We start from the raw sequence: 18626 nt of genomic DNA on the forward strand, positions 1-18626 counted from the left end.
TAACCTCAACACTCTCTCCGGGCTCCTCGGGGGAGGGTTCGGTCTCGCAATACACAACGGCCTTGGTAACCATCATATCTGGGTGCTGAAGTTTGGCTTCTTTTATGGCCAGTGCAAGGGCCTTTGGTGAAGAGAGAGAAAGTGTATTGCACCATTATTAATTGATTTATGTGTCTTATAGCTTAATAAAGTTGCTAAAGACTAGACGATGTTTGTAGTTAGGTAGGTAGCCTGGATTGGGTCTCCTCTGATGTATAATTACATGTGTGTGATACTAAACAGTTAGCTTGTATATTCAATAATCTTCATAGTGGCATAAATGAGTGACAGGTAAGTAAGATTTAGTTATTCACCTGCTGCCCAGGTTATCCTGCGTGTAATGGTAAATGTTTAACAAGACACAGTAAAACTTTGCAGTGTTACCTGCTCTTGGTCCACGTCTTCATCCCCGGTGATTATTATTCGTTTTTCTATTCGTGTCTCAGAAAATCCACCTTTCACCGTCTGCGCAAAAGCAAAACAAAGGTCAGATAAAAATGCAGAGGCAGAGGTGCTGCATGTAAAGAGGTAAGTGCCATAAATGGAGTGACAATTTTGCCATTTTGTTTTGTGTATGAGGGGTCTTCAGCGGCATTTTCGTCTGATCACGGTTGGTCTAAATGTATTTCGTTTTTTAATGCTCTAATGTTATACTGAATTGTGTTTGATTGACAGTTCAGATATTTAAACAACATTATAACAGGTATGGATGTTTTAATGAAAAAAAAATTGGTGTTCCATATTTAATTTGCAAAGGACTTTCATTATGCAGCTTTTTATGTGTAGGTGACAGGTCCACTTTAATGGGACTAAGAAAGCCGACTCTCTAATGGTGAAAGAACTAAGGGGCAGATTTATTAAGGTTCGAATGGTAAATGAGAATTCAAATCTTTGAATTCAAATCTTTGATTTTATTTTGTGTGTCAAAACTACCAAATAAGAATTTAAAAGCACCAACTCGAATGTAAATTTGAATGTGAGATTTATCATACCTCGACCATGGAAACCGTTAGCCACCTAAAACCTGCCGAGTTAATTTACAAGTCAGTGGCAGAGGTATGTTGAACCACTTGAATATGTTACAAACGAATAATGAACAGGTATGGATGACAGTAGTATACACAAAAACGTTTTCTTTTCTGGTCTCTGTTCAACTCCCCAAGTGTGAGAGGAGGTCCAGGTGCACCGCCCTGAACCCTCAGCTTAGGGAAGCAGACAATGGCAAACGAAATGAGCAGGCACTTCCAAAGATCACTCCTCCAGGCAGATTTGTCATAAAATATGTAAATTTATTCCGGTATACAAGGTGTCAGCCTTACCCGTTTCATATCACACTTATACTTAAGCTCATGACTATGTATCAGTGTGATATGAAACGCATAAGGCTGAAACCTTGTATACCGGAATAAAGTTACATATTTTTTGACACATCAGCCTGGAGGAGTGATCTTTGGAAGTGCCTGCTCATTTCGTTTGCATTTGAATATGTTTTTTTTTCGGAGGAAAAAAATTTGGGGTCGGGACTATTTGATCGAATATTAGACGTTCGAGTTTTTTCATAAATAACCCCCCATTCGAGTTGTGAGTACATTAGATTTTATTAGAGTAAAAAAAAATCAACATAAATTCGACCTTTGATAAATAACCCCCTAAGAGTACTGGGAAATAAACGTAGTTATAAGAAGAAGTCAGCAGCAGGAAGGGTAAGCAAGGATATGTCCTGTATTAATGGGAAGGAGATGGTAAATCTTCTACTTTAAGGGTCCCAGATAGAATATGCATCACTGTTTTGGAGCTTAAAATGCATATAAATTAAAAAGTACAAAGAAGAGCTAAGCTGATAAAGGGTATGCAAAGTCTTATGAGGAACGGTTGACCAAGTTGGGATTCTTATGGGATTCCTGGGGAGGTTAAAGGGATGATTCACGCAAAAAACTCTGTAGGGATACACAAATTCCTCTGTAAGGCTACACATTTATGGGCAGATTTATCAAGGGTCAAATTGAAGATTAGAATTTAGAATTTTCGTTTTTTTTATGGACAAAACTGTAATATTCGACTAGGGAATTGTTAAAATTAGATTTGAGTTTTTTTTAAAAAATTAGATTTTCGAAATTTATCATTCACTGACCCTTTAAGAACTCAAATTCGATTATTCGCCACGTTAAACCTGGTTGCTAGGGTCATTTGGATTGCTGAAAGTTTCTGAATAAAAAGCTAAATAACTCAAAAACCACAAATAATCAAAAATAAAAAAAAACAATTGCAAATTGTCTCAGAATATCACTTTGTCATACTAAAAGTTTCTTTAGGGTAGGGGCTGATGGGCAGATTCGGGGAGATTTTTTCGCCTGGCGACTAATCACCTCTTCTGCGGGGCGACAATCTCCCCAAACTTGCCTCACGAGGAAACTTCGGGCGATTTCGGAAAGCGAAGCACCGCGAGTACATTGCGCTGGCGTTTTCTTATTCAAGCAGGCAGAAGGCAGGAAGAAGTGAGGTTAGGGCGACTAAACCTCCCGAATCTGCCCGTCTGCCCCTACCCTTAAAGGTGAACAACCCCTTAATGAGAGATATGCTAACTATGCATAAGTATATAATAAACTCTCTGATGCTTTAGTCACTAATATACCTTTCCAAATAACAGGTGGGTGTCCATTGAGATTAGAAAAAAGAAGGGTTGGAGCCAGGAAGGTGTCTGGCCCATGTAGAGACAAACTGGAGACAGCTTTAGGTCAACTAGCAGTTTCATTAAACTGGATGGACGGGTCATTATTCAACATTAATTATGAAATAACGGTGAAAGCTTGTTATTACTTGCTATTGAGCATTTTCTGCTTTTGTGCTCCTTCTTATCAACTTCTTACCTTGGTCACGTGGGTGGTTGTGGAGGAGGAAAGGGTCTCTGCTGTGGCACCATGGGAAAAAACTGCTGCAGGTACAGCCTGCAATACAGGAATAGTAAATATCAACTAAAATCTGCCACTGGACAGACATGATATAGCATTTTGAAGCTTTTTTCCTCAAATTGAACTGTAGTTATATTACTATGCAAACATTTTGTTTATACTGTATGTATTACCATATATATATTACCATATTCTCATTACTGTAAAGGCATATGTTATTGTCCCATGGAGAGATTTTATCGATAAATAGATACCTGTACGAGACAACAGAGAACTGGGCCAAAGCAAACAATATGGCTGCTCCCACTCATATTTATACATTCAGATAGGAACAAAAGCAATATTTTCTTCAAACGGTAGAGATGTCGCGAACTGTTCGCCGGCGAACTTGTTCGCGCGAACATCGGGTGTTCGCGCTCGCCGGAAGTTCGCGAACGTCGCGCGACGTTCGCCATTTTGGGTTCGCCATTGTTGGCGCTTTTTTTTGCCCTCTCACCCCAGACCAGCAGGTACATGGCAGCCAATCAGGAAGCTCTCCCTGGACCATCCCTTCCCTATAAAAACCGAAGCCCTGCAGCGTTTTTTCACTCTGCTGTGTGTGCTGAAGAGATAGTGTAGGGAGAGAGCTGCTGCCTGTTAGTGATTTCAGGGACAGTTGAAAGTTTGCTGGCTAGTAATCGTTTTGATACTGCTCTGTTATTGGAGGGACAGAAGTCTGCAGGGTTTTGAGGGACATTTAAGCTTAGGTAGCTTTGCTGGCTAGTAATCTACCTTCTACTGCAGTGCTCTGTATGTAGCTGCAGTGGGCAGCTGTCCTGCTTCTGATCTCATCTGCTGACTGCTGCAATAACAGTAGTCCTTGTAAGGACTGCTTTTATTTATTTTTTTGTTGTTTTACTACTACTACTACTACTACTACTATAAGAGCCCAGTGCTATTAGTCTAGCAGTGTTGGGGAGTGGGACTGGTGTGCTAATCTGCTGCTCCTAGTAGTTCAGCAGCACCAACTTTAATTTTTTTTTTTTAATATTCATTTTTTTTTTATTTTACTTTTTTTTATTTTACTACCGTGTAGTAGTGTATAAGTTGACCTTTTAGCATTATTTGCCCTGTAGGCATTATTTGCACACTGTTTTCTTCAACCCGCCATCGAGCTGTGTGACCTTGTTCACATTCTGTCTAAATATTTCCCTAATATTACCGTCTCCAGAAAAAACACCGGAGTCACTTTTTTCAAGCAGCCATAATATATTTTACGTAATCCGTATCCACCGCTGTAGTAGTGTATACGTTGGCCTTGTAGGCATTATTTGCACACTGTTTTCTTCAACCCGCCATCGAGCTGTGTGACCTTGTTCACATTCTGTCTAATATCCATAATATTACCGTCTCCAGAAAAAACACCGGAGTCACTTTTTTCAAGCAGCCATAATAATTTTACGTAATCCGTATCCACCGCTGTAAGTAGTGTAAACGTTGGCCTTGTAGGCATTATTTGCAACACTGTTTTCTTCAACCCGCCATCGAGCTGTGTGACCTTGTTCACATTCTGTCTAAATATCCATAATATTACCGTCTCCAGAAAAAACACCGGAGTCACTTTTTTCAAGCAGCATTCATATATTTTACGTAATCCGTATCCACCGCTGTAGTAGTGTATACGTTGACCTTGTAGGCATTATTTGCACACTGTTTTCTGGGCAAACAATGCCTACAAGGTCAACGTATGGCAGTTGTTTTAAGAGAACAGTAGATTACTAGCCAGCAAAGCTACCTAAGCTAAAATGTCCCTCAAATCCCTGCAGACTTCTGTCCCTCCAATACAGAGCAGTATCAAGCAGATTACTAGCCAGCAAGCTTACTATCATCTGTCCCTGAAATCACTAACAGCTCTCCCCTACACTATCTCTTCCAAGCACACACAGGCAGATTTTTCAGATACATTTTTGCCCTTGATCCCCTCTGGCATGCCACTGTCCAGGTCGTTGCACCCTTTAACAACTTTAAAATCATTTTTCTGGCCAGAAATGTCTTTTCTAGATGTTAAAGTTCGCCTTCCCATTGAAGTCTATGGGGTTCGCGAACCGTTCGCGAACCGCTCGCATTTTTGCGCAAGTTCGCGAATATGTTCGCGAACTTTTTTTCCGACGTTCGCTACATCCCTATCAAACGGTAAGGTTATTATTCTGTTTATTTAAAGACACAATATTACTGAACAGTTGATAAACAATAACCAAGGCATAGTTCCATAAATAACTGGGAAACTCACATGGTGGGTGCGTGTACCATCTGTATGTGATGCCTGGATACCGTCACCAGATTCAGCAACTCTTGCCTCTGTTTTGACGTCCTCAACCTGGTTAAAATATAAGGGAACTTCATTTATGAAACTGTGCCAGGGCTGCAGAGAGAAATATCTGTGTATCTGCTGTTGTTATACCAATACCGATGAGCAGATAATGAAGAGATCATAAAGTAGACCAAAAGAATTTTGGGGCAATGTGTGTAAAGGGAGATGGCGGGTAGGCATTCTAGTGTTCCTGCCTTCTATTTTGTTGAATAAAAGCACAGCCTGGCCAAGAAGTATTGGCCCCCAAAATATACTTGTATATAGTGACATCCCCAGAACCTGTTATTCTAGTGATGGCTGTTTTTTTTTCCATATAGCTGTTAAAGCTGTATCTTCTTAGTTACAGTCCCTCAAGAATCCTAAACCGCTTAAGTCATTCGGGTTTGGGAGAAACCCAACTCAGTCTGTAGCTCCACTTGTATGGGGATTTTAAAGAAAATGGCAGCCCCAGTATATGGAGTCCTTAGGACGGCACTCCAGAAATTTCAGCATTCAGTATCCCTTCAATAAACGCATATAAGCAAATGTGCATATTCTCTCTTAATAGTCACAGTGAGAAGAAACTACTACCAGTGAATGAGAAACAAACTTTAGAATGAGTTACTGTCTCTGAGGTGTACAACTGAATGCTGTGCACATCCCCTTCTCATGCATATTTGGGCAGCATGGAAGGGAGCATGGGGGGAACACAGACACAAAAAATGATGATATTATTATGGGAATGATACTATTATACATATTTTGGCTAGGCACCCCACCCTTTTTTAGACCAAAACTTTTAGGGCCTGTCCACACGAGCAGATTCGGGGAGATTAGTCGCCCCAGTGACTTCGGGGGCGACAATCTCCCCGAATTGCCTTCCCCCTGCCCTCTGCTGGCTAAAATGAAAATCGCCTGGGGGAAGGCACACACGTGGCTTCAGAAATCGAAGTGCTGCGAGTGCATTGCCGCAATCGATTTCCATTTTAGCCGGCGGAGGGCAGGGAAGGCAGTTTTGGATAATTGTCACCCGAAGAAGAGGAGATTTGTCGCTGGGGCGACTAATCTCCCCAAATCTGCTCGTGTGGCCAGACGCTTTAAAAGTCTCCCTTATTCCACTTAATTCCCACCTCACTGTGTCTTTATTTTCTCCGTCCCAGTTCTGTCCATATCCTGTTTGCATCCCATTCAGCCCAATAACACAATCTCTTTCCAGCCTTTCTACTTTTACCAATCTAGAGTGGCAATGTTAGACAGCATCACTTAAAGGAGAAGAAAAGTCCTTTACTACTTGGGGGCAGGCCCGGACTGGCAATCTGTGGGTTCTGGCAAATGCCAGAGGGGCTGCTGTAAGGTTCCATAGAAAGTTACCATAAAGTGGGCTGGTAGGGGGCTGTTTGGGCCTCTGTGTACTTGGAATGACAGGGCCTATTTTGACTCCCAGTCCAGGCCTGCTTGGGGGTGCCAAATGTTAGGCACCCCCAAGTGAATGTATTAACTTACCTGAAACCCTGGGTCGATGCTCCTATCAGCCAGAAAAGAAGCGCTCCGTGGTGCTCACTAGTATAACCCCGGGCCGGTGCAGTTTTCTGCTGATAGGAACACCGGCCTGGGGTTTCAGGTAAGTAAATACATTCACTTGGGGGTGCCTAACATTTGGCACCCCCAAGTGTTAAACGACTTTCCTTCTCCTTTAAAAGAGCACACTTTTAAATATATATATTTTTTTAGAGTACCTAGTGCTACAATATTGTTCCACCCGGTGGAACTGGGTGCTAGAGGCCCATATTTGATTTAAGCCTTCCCCCCCAAGACAACAACTAGGTCATTTTTCTGGTTTCTTTTTACTGATTAACCTTATTAAGAGGGCTTACCTGTGTGGTTTTTACTGTGGTGACCTGTGTTTCTTTGATGCCCCCATCTGCTGTCTCACTTACTGTGGTTACTGTGCTGACAGCTTCCTTCTGCGCATTCTGTAAACTGGGCTGGGAGAAGAGTGAGAATGTTAATTGTGGATGGGTGAAGCATTTTACTATACAGAATCACAGCATAAATATGGATGAAATGTTTGAAGGACAAGAGATGCTATATTCTCAAGTATTTAAGAAGCTAAAAACAACACAAATAACATGCATAAGACGATGAGTTTAGAAGCACGTTGGGATGAGGTCAACCAAAGACGTTAGGAACATTCTGATGATGTCATAGTTCTGCACATGACATGATCTCTACAATATGACAAACACATATGATGTCACCAGCACACACAGATAATGAAGGCAGCAGACCATGCCAGTGGGCCTATACACAGCATGCAGTGGAACGTCCCTGGTCAGAAGTGGCAGTGTTGCACCCCACACACAGGGCAAATAGCTTTAAACCAATATGGAAGTAAATGTGAAAGTGCTTAGCCATGCAGCACATCTTGCAACATACCTCATGCATTGCACTATGACACTGGGGAAGCCACAGCAACAGTTTCTCAATGAAATGTTCCACAAACAATGTCACACTAAAAATAGGGTTTGGTGTTGAGAGATATGCACTGTGCATGTCCCGTGTACCTCCTTGGTTTCCAGGTCCTTGGTCTCCTCATCCTGCATTTCATCATACGCCGCTGTGGAATTGTTTTCTGTGGGACCTCCTGCCCCATCACCCTGATCTCGATGCAGCTCTGGCAGGCTGCGGGAAAAGTCCTCAAATCCAACGTTGGAGTGGTAATCTCCGATGACGGTGAAGTCTACCTCAGCCTCCAGGCTGGATGTGGAGCTGACTGTGATGCTGGAACACTTCCTTTCAATGCTGAGCTGGTTTTCCTTCAAAAGCCCTGCATTCTGTTCTTCTTCGCCTGTGCCCCGTGGCTCTTCTGTCTCCCTGCTGCTCAATCTCTAAAGGGCGGAAAGAGCAGTGGATGGGGAAGGGACCAATGACACAGACCGGTGAATTTAATAACATAGAGAAAGATTTTTGCCCGATAATTAATCCAGGACTTTAATTTTGATTGGATCATTTAGGTCCTGGAATGAATTTCATGGATTGCAGGGCTATCAGGACATAACCTGAGTAGGTACAGCCAATCAACTCCATGTGCCAATTTTAGATTTATATAGAGCTATAAAATCCCTACAGACCAGTCAGCATTGAAATGAAAATGCTTCAACTATGATAAAAAAATAAACAGAACAACAAATAATGGATCCATTTGGAGTGAGCTAAATCAGAATGTATTAAAAATGAGGCATGTGTGTTACAGATCATACACGGGTTAACAGATACCAGCACTATAGTACCCTAGCTATCTGTTATGTAATGACCCAGTCCTTCTACGGAACATGTAGTCCTAGAAGAATACGATTAACGCAATAATTGTTTACAGAATACTGGCCTGCTACCAAAGCATTGGAAAAGAAACTAAAGTCTTCCATGGGTGTGCCTTGGTTAACTCAGATATTAGATTTTGTCAGAATACTATAGGAAAATTGCCGTTGCTTGGTTCAGTTAGACTTGGTATCAGACTGTGCCGCTGATGAATGAGGTTTACTAATACTCTAAGTGATGACAATTCATGTTAAAAGGGTTAGGGATACCCAGCTTTTTGTATATGAGACCAGAGGTCTTATTTACTTAGGATGGATGGTGCAAAATCCAAACACTGGCACAAATTGCCTTGTTTTTGACCACAATGTACCTTGCCCCTCTCATCTGCAGCACCTTGTTCTGTTAGGTGCTCTTTGGACCTCTCAAATGGAGCCCAAGGCACACTAGGAGCCCTTTACTCACCCCTGCTCATGGCAGCAGATAAGTACAGGCCTTCCCTACACCAGTGAGCAATGTGGCACCAAACCCATAGTAGATGAGAGACAGACAATGGCATAGATGTTGCTAATCTATAAGTCCCATAGACCTCTGACAACTAGCTATGAGGCTTGCACTTTAATAATACCTGGAGCTCGGCCATTTGGTTATTCCTTATCTTAACCATAATACTGGTCAAAGTACTCTTACTAGTAAGAAGGAATCATAATTGAATAGATGCAGGGGATATAAAAAGAAATATACATTTACATTTGCTTCGAATAACCTATAATATGCTTGACCCAAGTCGCACGCACAAAACCAAAATTTCTGGGCAAACCAGTGAAAAATAGAAGTAGACTTATGTTACTAGAGGACAACGAAGGTAACGGAACTATTGCAAAAACAGTTCACATTCTGATTTGTAAAAATGCCTCTCTGTAGCATTCAGCCTTATTCTGTTAGGAAAACTAAGAGCCATCATGTGCTTGCTTATTTTGTGTTCTGCACGAGGTATTTACACTGTACATATAGGTATGGCAAGAATCCAGGTGGCATAATACCAGGGCATTAACAGGGAAAACACTGGGCCATGCCTAGGCCCCAACCTGATAAAGAACACTTCCAGTTTTCCTAAAACCCTGGTCCGGCAGGGTGACCTCTCTTAGGGCTGATGGGATGTCCCTTTCTTCCCAAGATGTCGGCTCAAGGGGTTGACACTAGAGTGGGAGAAAAGCAGTAGAGTAAAGAACAAGAAACTCAGGGAGCAACAGCCATACCCAATGCACGATGCCAGAGACCGACGCTGAGCAGGACAGCACCAAAGCAAGGCTAAATAGAACTCTGATTTACTAGGCTGCATTAATTCCTTAAAGGCCTAAAACAGTGTGGCCATACTCTAGCTGGTTTTACAATTTGGAGAGAGAAAGAGAAGATATTAATAATAAAAATATGTGGCAAAATGGAAAAATCTAACTATTAATGATCCAAAAATGTTAATGCTTATGTATTTCTGATGCGTTTAGTATTATTCCCGACTCAACCAAAGTGTGATACAGGCCTTAGGAAGGCATAGTTACAAGGCTTCAGTAAATTGGTGGGAGAAAGCTGGGAAAGGTATATAGATATATGGAATTGTGATGGTAAAAAGAAGGGGGTATTATGAGAAAAGTTAGGAAACAGTATTTTTTTTTATCTGCTCCCCAACAGAAATGGAGTGTATTCTGTGGGGTCAGTTGTGACCTTGTGAAAATTTACCCTGCCCCTACCTTTCTGTCTGCTCAATCTGAAATGAACCTCAGAGCAATGGATGCCCAGATGGAACTTGGTCTTAAAAGGGCTGGTGTTTGGCGAAATAACCCTTGAGCTGAAGTTAAAAAAAGGAAAATATTAGCTCAAAAAACACCAGCTATTTCCATGTACCGAACTACACCCTATAGGAGTTTTTACACAAATGATCTACCAACTTTTCTCCACTGCAGTAGGACTTCAGGTGCCACATTTTTTCAGTATAGTTCAGAACTATCAGTCTCTTTAGAATTTGGTCACAGTCATATTATCTAAGTTAATATAACCAGCTTCACATATTAACACAGCCCAGTAAGCCAGTGTGTATGAGCAGCACAAAGCAAGGAACCAGCGGCCTCGGTGCAACAAGTGGGTGAGGAGGTGGGATGGAGGTTAGTAATCATCTCTTTGCTGTGTGGTTAAAGGTGCAAAACCAGGCGTTTTAAGTTAGGTCTAAAACTGGGCCAAGATCCATGGGTACCGTTCAAGCAAAGATGCTCCATAATGAATTCAGAATAGCTGCAGGTGCCAGTAAGCCATTCTGATGTCACTAAATGCACCCGATTCCTTGCGTGGGAACCATGTATTTTTGAAGCATCACCAGTTTAGAAAAGAAGCAGCTATGCCTACACCATTTACGCTATCCCTCCTCCCACTCTCCCTCCCGTCTCCTCTTGTTTCCATGCGCCTCACCCATTTTATAGGCACGGGGATTTATTTTAGCCAGACGGTGTTCCAGCCAGAAGCAGATGAGGGGATTGTTTAGGCACATACAGGCAGACGGCTCCCTCCATGACACAGTGCCCACTCTGTACACATACAGGGGCCGGACGTGCTGGCCAAACTACAATACGGCCACTTCAAGCAGCTTTAGGTTCTGTTCAGCCTCCCCCCTCCCTTCCTCAACAGACATGCTGGGGTGCCAAAGTTACCGCCGCATCAGTCAGTGTGATTTCACAACCAGAGTCGGGAGAGGAAAGGTCCCCTGGTGTATCGGTGGTAGACTCTGCTGGGCTGGCATCTCCTGCATTCTGGGGGGAAGAGTGATTCCTGAGGTTGGGTTCAAGAAGCGGTTGTTCAGTAGGATTGACATCACTCACTTGGTGTTTTTTGTTTTTGGCCAATGTCAGTGGCAGTGGTACAATGGTGGGCAACATAAAATGGAGATCTGTTTGGCCCCAGTCTTCGGAAGTTGACTTTCCTCTGCCTCTCTCTGTAACACTGCGAATACCTGGGGAAGGTGAAACATTGCTTGTTTTCTCTTCTCTATTCATGTTTGTATCATGAGCCTCTTCTTTCTCTTCTTGTGGGTTATCCATCCTTATTAAATTGGCAGAAACCTTGCTCAGAATATACTCAGGTCTTCCATTTGAAGCAGAATCTGCCAGTCTGGATGGGCCTCTGTTGTTCTTTAGTTTATTACCTGATTTCTGAAATTGCATTTGTTGGCCTTGCTGGTTGAATGATGCAAAACTATCTGTAATATCCTGGTCTTCCTGCTTCACAAGTTGTTGATATCCTGAACTTTCACACCAGAGTGGGCTTTCTTGTTCTTCCCAAGTTAGGCCAACAGGCCATTCATTCTCAGTTTCCTCAGCACTATCTCCAGCTTCTTCCTCACACACAATAAGTCGCCTACTTTCTCCAAGATCCAGAACGCCCCTGCATATATCTTTGGGTTTTTCTGATGCCCCCAATTCTGTTTTCCTGCTCCCTTCACTTTTCTCAAAGGTTGTCTTTTTCCCTTCTATACTGTTCTTCTCTTTTTGGTGGGCTTCTTCTCCTTGACTCCAAGCTGCTGTCAGTTCTATCTTGTCTCCCTTAAATGTCCAGCCTTTGCTGTCCTCAGCTGGTGCTCCATCTGGCGCTGTCCTTGCCTTATTGTTCACATCTTCCCACTCACTGGCCACCATCACCAATCGCTCTTCTCTCTTTGTCAGTCTGATTCTTCTCTCTGCTCCCCTTGTAGCTTGTATAGGTTTTTCTGACACTCTCTCCACTCTTACCTCCTCTTTTATACTCTCCTCTCTTACTTCAGAAACCAGCATTTCATTTAGGGGAGATTCTTCATCTCTATTAGACAAGTCTATTCCAGGCAGCTGTTCAGTGTCATTCTTTGCAGTCTCTCCAGGGGACACCTGCGTCTTCTCTGATGACCTCTCTATAAAAACCCAATGCTCCATGCCCTGCATTTCAACCGAGCAAGAGGAGTTAGTGTCCAATGAATCATCTACTTGTTTACTTATCCTGCAGATGTTATTAATTGCATTCAGTGAAAGAGAATTATCTGCTAAATACATAGTAAAACTCCATCCATTTACAACATGCTATCTGGTAGAGCATGGTATCTACATTTATTTATTAAATGTATTTCATGACAATTATTAATATAAAGAGAACTGTGATGCAATATGTACAATATCTAATGAATTAATTAAATGGGCACTATATCCTTTTATTGAACATTGATATGTTCCAACTCATTCTAATGTAGGGTCTGCCATTCCTGAGGGATGCTTCATTTAAAGGTTATTCTATTTGAAAAATATGGTGGTTTTTTTCTCGTTATATTGCCTCAATAACCTTATAACCCCCAGTTTCATCCACTTAAAGATGGAGGGATAAAATTAGGAGAATAAAGGTTTACCTCTGTTTATATACATTTTACACTACTCCTTACTGCAATGCTTTGATATTTTATTTGGATGTAAAATCTAATGGCATCAATAAGGAGTGGAAGCTGTTAGTTGATTAGCATGAGGGATAAAAGCTAATACTATCCCTAACTTGAATCTCCTGGGTGTTGAGTAGATACGTATTACCCTTTGTGAGTGAGCCTTCTAGCCATAGGATGCAAAGTTGGGTAAATAGTAATGACAATGTAATGGGGATGTACAACATTATGGGGATGCAAACCATTCTCCAGTATCAGAGATTTATAAACAGAAGTCATCCTATGTCAGTAACAGCCTTTGATTTGATCGTTTTAGCTACAATTCATTATAGATAACCAATGAGCAATTCGCTCTGATCATTGGCAGTTAAAATAAGCAATTGATTGGCTACAGCCCATCAGTTATGTATTTCCTATTTGATTCCCCCACAATAACACGAAATAAATTGTAATATAAATAAATAACCCATAATAAGCAATCATAATTTTGCTTAGTTAACAGATGAGGACCCTAGCAACCAGATAGTTACACAAATTCCTCACTGGAAAGCTGCTGAACAAAAATCTAAATAATTACAAAAACCACCAATATTAAAAAAATTAAGAATGAGAATATTACTCTCTATATCATACTCAAAGTTAATTTAAAGGCGAGCAACCCCTTTAACCCTCCACCCAGTATGCACGCTGTTATATTTGACATGTTCCCTTAATTGCATTCTACAGGGTTTACTGGACTAGTGAGAATGGTGGTATAGTATTACCTTATTATTATGCAGACTGTGTGATTGAAAACAACCACCAAACGTCCTTCTTACTTACTCTGTTTCTAAGTTAAAAGTCAGAGGAGTTACAGATATACAAAAAAAAAGCCTGTACTAGCAGCTAGGTAGGTAAAAGGTTGAATTTGATGGCCACACGTCTTTTAAATCACACCATCTGCATAATAATAAGGTAATACTGAACCACCATTCTCACTAGTCCAGTACACCCTATAGACTAATGACAACCACCAAACATCCCTCTTACTTACTCTGTTTCTAAGTTGAAAGTCAGAGGAGGTACAGATATACAAGAAAAGACCTGTACTAGCAGCTAGGAAGGTAAAAGGTTGAATTTGATGGCCGCACGTCTTTTATTTTGTTTTACTATGTTGCACAATAAACCCCAGGCACCAGGTATAACATTACAGTAATTAGTGTGTTAAACTGGAAAACCGAGTTTTAGATCTTCTTTCATAAAAAAAAAAGTAGCGATCTGCTGCATTTTCCCCTGTTACTTATATCTGCCGTCCCTATTTTAATTACTTCTAAAAACTAAACACCCAAATAAAAATGTAGAAGGAGGGACAGTTTAGAAATGGTATCGCATTACTGAATAATGAGGAAAGCTCTGCACAAACTGCACATGCCTGTCTAAACACATATAACCTGGTCAAAAAGTTGCATTCTTGTCTATGGGGACAAGCCTGTAGGACTTCAACATGCTGCATAGTATTACAGCACAAAAAACAATATGCTACAAATCTACATTGCATCATCACATTTGGTCCTATCTTATATCTGTTGTATAAAATATCCTACATTTTAGAACTTGCAGGGACTCCACTAAGATGATTAAGAAAATAAGCACCCTAAAGCTGAAATTACTGGGTGGCGGAGGGGTAGGTCCTACCAGCCACAGACTGGTTATGGACTCACATGAAAAACTAAATGTATGCTGCCCTTAATTAGAAGGTACTGACTAAGTAAATGGCCATTGGTGTAGCAGGCCCCGTCCTGTTACTTCTGGTGCATGATAACTCTCATCATCAGCCAGACACCTGAAGAGTGTCAAGAGCTGAAGGACTGGTTTGGTCATCCTGACAATATCTGTTTTAACTAGTTCCCTCTAATGCTAAATAATCAGTCAGGCCAGATAATTCTTGGTCTCCAATGTGGTATTGACCTTGTGTTTATCAAAGTTCTCATTCATCCAGGTCATGGTATATCTACAGAAATAAGTCAAATCAACTGGACTTGCTGTGTTTTTCTTGAAGACGTTTCACCAAAGAAAGCAGTTGGATGACTGGTGAAACATCTTCCAAGAAAAACACAGCAAGTCCAGTTGATTTGATTTATTTCTATAGATGTATTGACCTTGTGTTATACTGAAGATCCAAGTCAATAAAAACAAAGGATACGTAAGTCCACTGGGATCTCAGTAGTGACCCCGAATGACTGTAAAGTAATAGTACTATTCATGGTATCTTATTAGCACTATTGTGGTCACTATCACTAGTGATTCTGGTTAGATAGTAGGCAACAAACTGGAGCATCAAAGAAATATGAGTCACCTCAGGAGAGGAAGAAAGGCTTTTCTGGGTGAAAACCTCTGAGTCCTGGGCAGCAGCACTGTCAGCCTCGTCTTCTACTTGCTTTGCCGTGTCTTCTCCATCCTGTTAAAGTGGGGAATTCAGTGGAAGGTCAGGGTTGGACACAATGAGTTATAAAAGACAAATAACACTACAGGGTACATACAGCACAGGCCATATTTTGCATCTACTGACCTCTGGTTTAGGGGATGAGGAAGTGGGTGAGGATGGCAATCGCTTCTCCCTCCCCCTTTCTCTGTGGACCAATTTGCTGTTTGGCTGTTTCAAGGTTCTTTTCAATTCATTAATACTGGCCTGATGTTTCAGCAGGATATCCTCCGGCTTGTCTAGAAACTAAACAAATTCAATACGGAGTCAGTATATTCAAAATGGAGCCAGTCTCCATATTTTGATTCTCCTTCCAGCACAGGGTTCTACTTAATAATCTGACGCAAAAGATAAAGTAGCTGCGGGGCATAAGGCCATATTCATCTTAAAGGAAAAGCTCTTCTCCTGGTCTCCAGATTTCCCCATTTACTACAAAGGATTTGTCATGAGATTAAAAAGTGAGGTAAGAATTATATATCAATTCCCTTAAAGCTCCGAGGAAAAGAAAGGAACATTCAGTTAGGAAATTAAATATTCCCTAGATGTGCTACAGTTTTTAGGATAATCATGGCCACTAGAGATAGATGGACAGAAGGAGCGGTATCTGCAACAACGGGAGGGCTTTTTTGTAGATGCAAATGATAGTAGGCAAACACAGTAGGGATTTACTAGTTACTTGGTTGACATTACAGTAAATGGTGCTTTTGCTAGGTGGGTACTGGAGAAAATACATATGTTGAGAGATAAATTGACAAAAACCTGGATGCCCAAATATGTAAGTATATGGCTTGAAGGATAAGTAGATTAGGATAAGATCAATTGGTGACAAGGTAGTGCTGGTTAGCATAAGGAAGTGGGTAAAAGGGTTTTGTAGAGGAAAATTGGGGAATGGTTTAGGTAAAAGTGTACAGAAATGAATGCAAAGTAGGTACTTGAACAGACAGTATGGACACAATAGGTTCTGAGATAGATGGCAGATGCTTCCTATAGTAGCTAGGGTCCATGTAGAAGGTTAAAGAGGTGGTTCACATTTAAGTTAACTTTAAATATGTTATAGAATGGCCAGTTCTAAGCAATTTTTCAAATGGTTTCATTATTTCTTTTTTTTATATATAGTTTTTGAATTATTTGCCTCCTTCTTCTCACTCTTTTCAGTTTTCAAATGGGGGTCACTGACCCCATCTAAATAACAAATGTTCAGTAATGCTTCAAATGTATTGTTATTGGTACTTTTTACTGTTCATGTTTCTATTCAGGCCCTCACCTTTTCACATTCCAGTTTCTTATTCAAATCAACGCATGGTTGCTAGGGTAAGTTGAATCTTAGCAACCAGATTGCTGAAATTGCAAACTGCAGAGCTGCTGAATAAAAAGCTAAATAACTCAAAAACCACACATAGTAAAAAAAAAAAGAAAGCCAATTGAAAATATTCCTTTCTACATCATACTAAAAGTTCATTTATAAGTGAACAACCCCCTTTGAAGGGTTTCTGGGAAAGAGATGTTGGGTTCAGAAGAGGGTTCTAGGATAAGTGGACAGAAGGGGGGGTAGGTAAGTGGATACTAAGTTAGTACATGGGTACCTCCTTGTGCCGGGGGGTGCTCTCTTGCTCCGACTGGTAGCGTTAAGCAGGAAACAGAAGTATGCGAGTGAGAGGGAGGAAATATAGAAATAAGATGCATCTAAACACACAAATGCTCCAGGATGCATACACAGGCACAAGTAGTGATACAGACACACGCACAGCTACACACATCAAGACACAGCTCATGACATGGCATTAAAAGGAACATGTCCAAATATATATGCATATATAAGAAAGTGCAATGATGCATCCTTTATGGGCCTTAGAGCAATGCTCACAGATTAGCGCACATGCATTACTCAAGCTTCTATTACATTCACCACTATGATAGAACATGCTTAAACATTTATGACTTTGCAAGGGCCCTCGGTAGCCAAGCTAACCTTGTAGGTACAAGTAGTCACATTCATAGATGTGCTAGAACGGTCATCTACAAGTGTGAACACAATGCAGCTTATTTACTGACAAGGCATTATTAGCCTATTGCAATATCCCATATTAACCAATAAGAGATCTGCTTTCAATAACTGGTTTGCAGGCTAATTTGATTTTTGATATAGGTTATGGTGGGCATACACAGAAACACTGCCAAATAGGCAAATCCACTCCAAATATGATCACCCGGGTGGTAGGCCAATTGAGACTGATTCAGCCCATTGGCCCTGGGACAATAACTGAATCATAACATGGGTCTATGAGGACCCATCAAGAAAGGAGCACATCAACGGCCATATGCAGTCCTTGTCCAATAGGATTTAAACCTGCTTGATAGATATCTTTCTTAGAATAACGCGGATCACATTTGAACAGTAAATGGGCTTTTTTTCTCTAGGTGCATCTTTGTCTTGGGGGCCGATTCACTAACTTCAAATGAAGGAATCGAAGTAAAAAACTTCGAATTTCGAAGTGTTTTTTGGGCTACTTCAACCATCGAATGGGCTACTATGACTTCGAAACGAACTATTCGAACTAAAAATCGTTCGACCTTCCGATAGTCGAAGTACTGTCTCTTTAAGGAAAAAACTTCGACCCTCTAGTTCGCCATCTAAAAGCTACCGAACTCAATGTTAGCCTATGGGGAAGGTCCCCATATGCTTGGCTAACTTTTTTTAATCGAAGGATATTCCATCGATCGTTGGATTAAAATCCTTCGAATCGTTCGATTCGAAGGATTTTATCGTTCGATCGAAGGAATAATCCTTCGATCGTTCGATCACACTATTTGCGCTAAAATCCTTCGACTTCGATATTCGAAGTCGAAGGATTTTAATTCCCAGTCGAATATCGAGGGTTAATTAACCCTCGATATTTGACCCTTTGTGAATCAGCCCCTAAGTGTGAATAAATGTGCTTTTAAAATAAATAAACTCCAGACAGATGCTGTATGCATAAATGTTTTTAAAAACCGAACTTAAGAAGCATTACAAATGCTTAGCTCCAGCCTCCAGCAGCTCCAGGCACTCATTGGTGCTCCAGAAACCTTTCACTATTTCCGGCACAGAGAACGAGGGTTATTCGATAATGGCTTAGATGTCAATATAAAAAA

At 41.1% G+C, this 18626-nt stretch overlaps 1 protein-coding gene across 4 annotated transcripts in view; it reads right to left on the reverse strand.

Annotated features, from left to right (window-relative positions):
- LOC108704607 (band 4.1-like protein 1) overlaps positions 1-18626 on the reverse strand; it is a 61224-nt gene that overhangs the window by 3111 nt on the left and 39487 nt on the right. The window contains exons 13-23 of one of the 4 annotated variants that reach the window (XM_018241237.2): positions 17078-17110; positions 15582-15740; positions 15369-15470; positions 11292-12545; positions 9681-9791; positions 7842-8165; positions 7152-7262; positions 5218-5304; positions 2907-2984; positions 424-504; positions 5-121 (exon numbers count right to left, since the gene is read on the reverse strand). In XM_018241237.2, coding sequence (XP_018096726.1) covers positions 5-121; positions 424-504; positions 2907-2984; positions 5218-5304; positions 7152-7262; positions 7842-8165; positions 9681-9791; positions 11292-12545; positions 15369-15470; positions 15582-15740; positions 17078-17110 — 2457 coding nt within the window. The remainder of the gene's footprint in view (positions 1-4; positions 122-423; positions 505-2906; positions 2985-5217; positions 5305-7151; positions 7263-7841; positions 8166-9680; positions 9792-11291; positions 12546-15368; positions 15471-15581; positions 15741-17077; positions 17111-18626) is intronic. The other 3 variants (XM_041576951.1, XM_018241235.2, XM_018241236.2) reach the window with 3 other exon arrangements.

The sequence above is a fragment of the Xenopus laevis genome, chromosome 9_10L (assembly GCF_017654675.1).
Source record: "Xenopus laevis strain J_2021 chromosome 9_10L, Xenopus_laevis_v10.1, whole genome shotgun sequence".
NCBI classification, from domain to species: domain Eukaryota; kingdom Metazoa; phylum Chordata; class Amphibia; order Anura; family Pipidae; genus Xenopus; species Xenopus laevis.